The 2500-nt window shown below is 34.8% G+C and overlaps 1 protein-coding gene across 1 annotated transcript in view; it reads left to right on the forward strand.

Annotated features, from left to right (window-relative positions):
- The window catches only part of LOC122246615 (uncharacterized), an 85585-nt gene that overhangs the window by 21700 nt on the left and 61385 nt on the right, over window positions 1-2500 (forward strand). The window contains exon 2 of the mRNA XM_086538195.1: window positions 555-785. Within this exon, the coding sequence (XP_086394321.1) occupies window positions 555-785 (231 nt within the window). The remainder of the gene's footprint in view (window positions 1-554; window positions 786-2500) is intronic.

A 2500-nucleotide genomic window follows, 5' to 3' on the forward strand; every position in this document is an offset into this window, starting at 1 on the left:
TGTCATTTGGTCATAACCTCGAGAGACAAAAACGACTAAAGGGAAGTTCTATGTGGGATCGAGAAATAAAGATATTTCAGCTGTTTGCCCGTGAGCCAACAACATTATTTTTGGTGACCTTACCCTAGTTACGTAAAATATATCAGTATCCTATCGTTCTTTTAGAATTGTTTTTCCCTTTCGATATCTGAATTCATAGTCACGGAATGGAAAAAAAAAACGTTCAAATGATTGATAGAAATCTGAATAAGCACAGAGGAGAGTGTTTTACATTACTTTCATAAAGATAGTAAGTAAATACTTAAACATACAGGCACACATCTATACACATATAGCAGTAGCTGTACACTTCTGTATGCACATACGTAGACATTTAATGAACATACAATACAGAAAATCTAGTTTCCATCTAGTTCGGATGCATAAAGCAAAACAACAATAATAATACATATAGTTTCTTTGTTTTCTATTGATTTCGTTTGCCTGATAGAGATCCCTGTTTATGCTACGTCTATCTACAAATACTACAGTTTATTTTCTTCTCATTTTTTCAGAGGACATACAGGTCCATGGCGTCAACTGCCAGTCACAAGTTACAGATAAGCCTTTTAGTACTGTTATCTATAACACTAGCACACTCAGAAGATGCTTCGGCAGATCTCGCACATACAAGAGGAAAACATGAAGCGGAACTTGAAGCTGGTTCCCAGATTGTGCATTCATCTTACGGCGCTTTCGAAGATGTTGTCAACGGCCCACCTAGTGCCACACCGTCGAAAGTTGAGGTAGGTGTTTCAGTTGGCATTCATCTAATAAATATGAATGCGGGAAATATCTACATAATCTATGCAGGAATAATTTTGCATATAGAACTTTAACCTATGATTTGTATGTATTTTAAACCACAGGCATTGACTTTGCCTTATCGGTTTCTCATCCCGATGGCGAAGTGTGGCTTGAACAGGTGTTTCATTGACAATGAAAGATATTCTTGGAAAATTATATCCTCCTCGACAGAGTTGCCACATCTTCAGACGTTACACAGTTCAATTTCTATTTTTAACTTCTACATTATATATTGTGCCAAGAACTAATATAATCTAGTCGCAATAATATTGACCTATACGTAAATAATAATAGCATAGTTGGTTATGTTATGTTTCGTGTGAAAAAGTTTATCTATGTTCGAGTTTTACGAAATATGAGAACACCTGATTATACACGCCACAGACTTTTTTAAGGGCATTCTGAATACACAGAACACGAACACACGCACACACACACACACACACACACATGATGATGATGATGATGATGATGATGATGATGATGATGATGATGATGATGATGATGATGATGATGATGATGATGATGATGATGATGATGATGATGATGATGATGATGATGATGATGATGATGATGATGATGATGATGATGATGATGATGATGATGATGATGATGATGATGATGATGATGATGATGATGATGATGATGATGATGATGATGATGATGATGATGATGATGATGATGATGATGATGATGATGATGATGATGATGATGATGATGATGATGATGATGATGATGATGATGATGATGATGATGATGATGATGATGATGATGATGATGATGATGATGATGATGATGATGATGATGATGATGATGATGATGATGATGATGATGATGATGATGATGATGATGATGATGATGATGATGATGATGATGATGATGATGATGATGATGATGATGATGATGATGATGATGATGATGATGATGATGATGATGATGATGATGATGATGATGATGATGATGATGATGATGATGATGATGATGATGATGATGATGATGATGATGATGATGATGATGATGATGATGATGATGATGATGATGATGATGATGATGATGATGATGATGATGATGATGATGATGATGATGATGATGATGATGATGATGATGATGATGATGATGATGATGATGATGATGATGATGATGATGATGATGATGATGATGATGATGATGATGATGATGATGATGATGATGATGATGATGATGATGATGATGATGATGATGATGATGATGATGATGATGATGATGATGATGATGATGATGATGATGATGATGATGATGATGATGATGATGATGATGATGATGATGATGATGATGATGATGATGATGATGATGATGATGATGATGATGATGATGATGATGATGATGATGATGATGATGATGATGATGATGATGATGATGATGATGATGATGATGATGATGATGATGATGATGATGATGATGATGATGATGATGATGATGATGATGATGATGATGATGATGATGATGATGATGATGATGATGATGATGATGATGATGATGATGATGATGATGATGATGATGATGATGATGATGATGATGATGATGATGATGATGATGATGATGATGATGATGATGATGATGATGATGATGATGATGATGATGATGATGATGATGATGATGATGATGATGATGATGA

The sequence above is a fragment of the Penaeus japonicus genome, unplaced genomic scaffold, assembly GCF_977035675.1.
Source record: "Penaeus japonicus unplaced genomic scaffold, GWHDUDI00000001_assembly GWHDUDI00000007, whole genome shotgun sequence".
Taxonomy (NCBI): domain Eukaryota; kingdom Metazoa; phylum Arthropoda; class Malacostraca; order Decapoda; family Penaeidae; genus Penaeus; species Penaeus japonicus.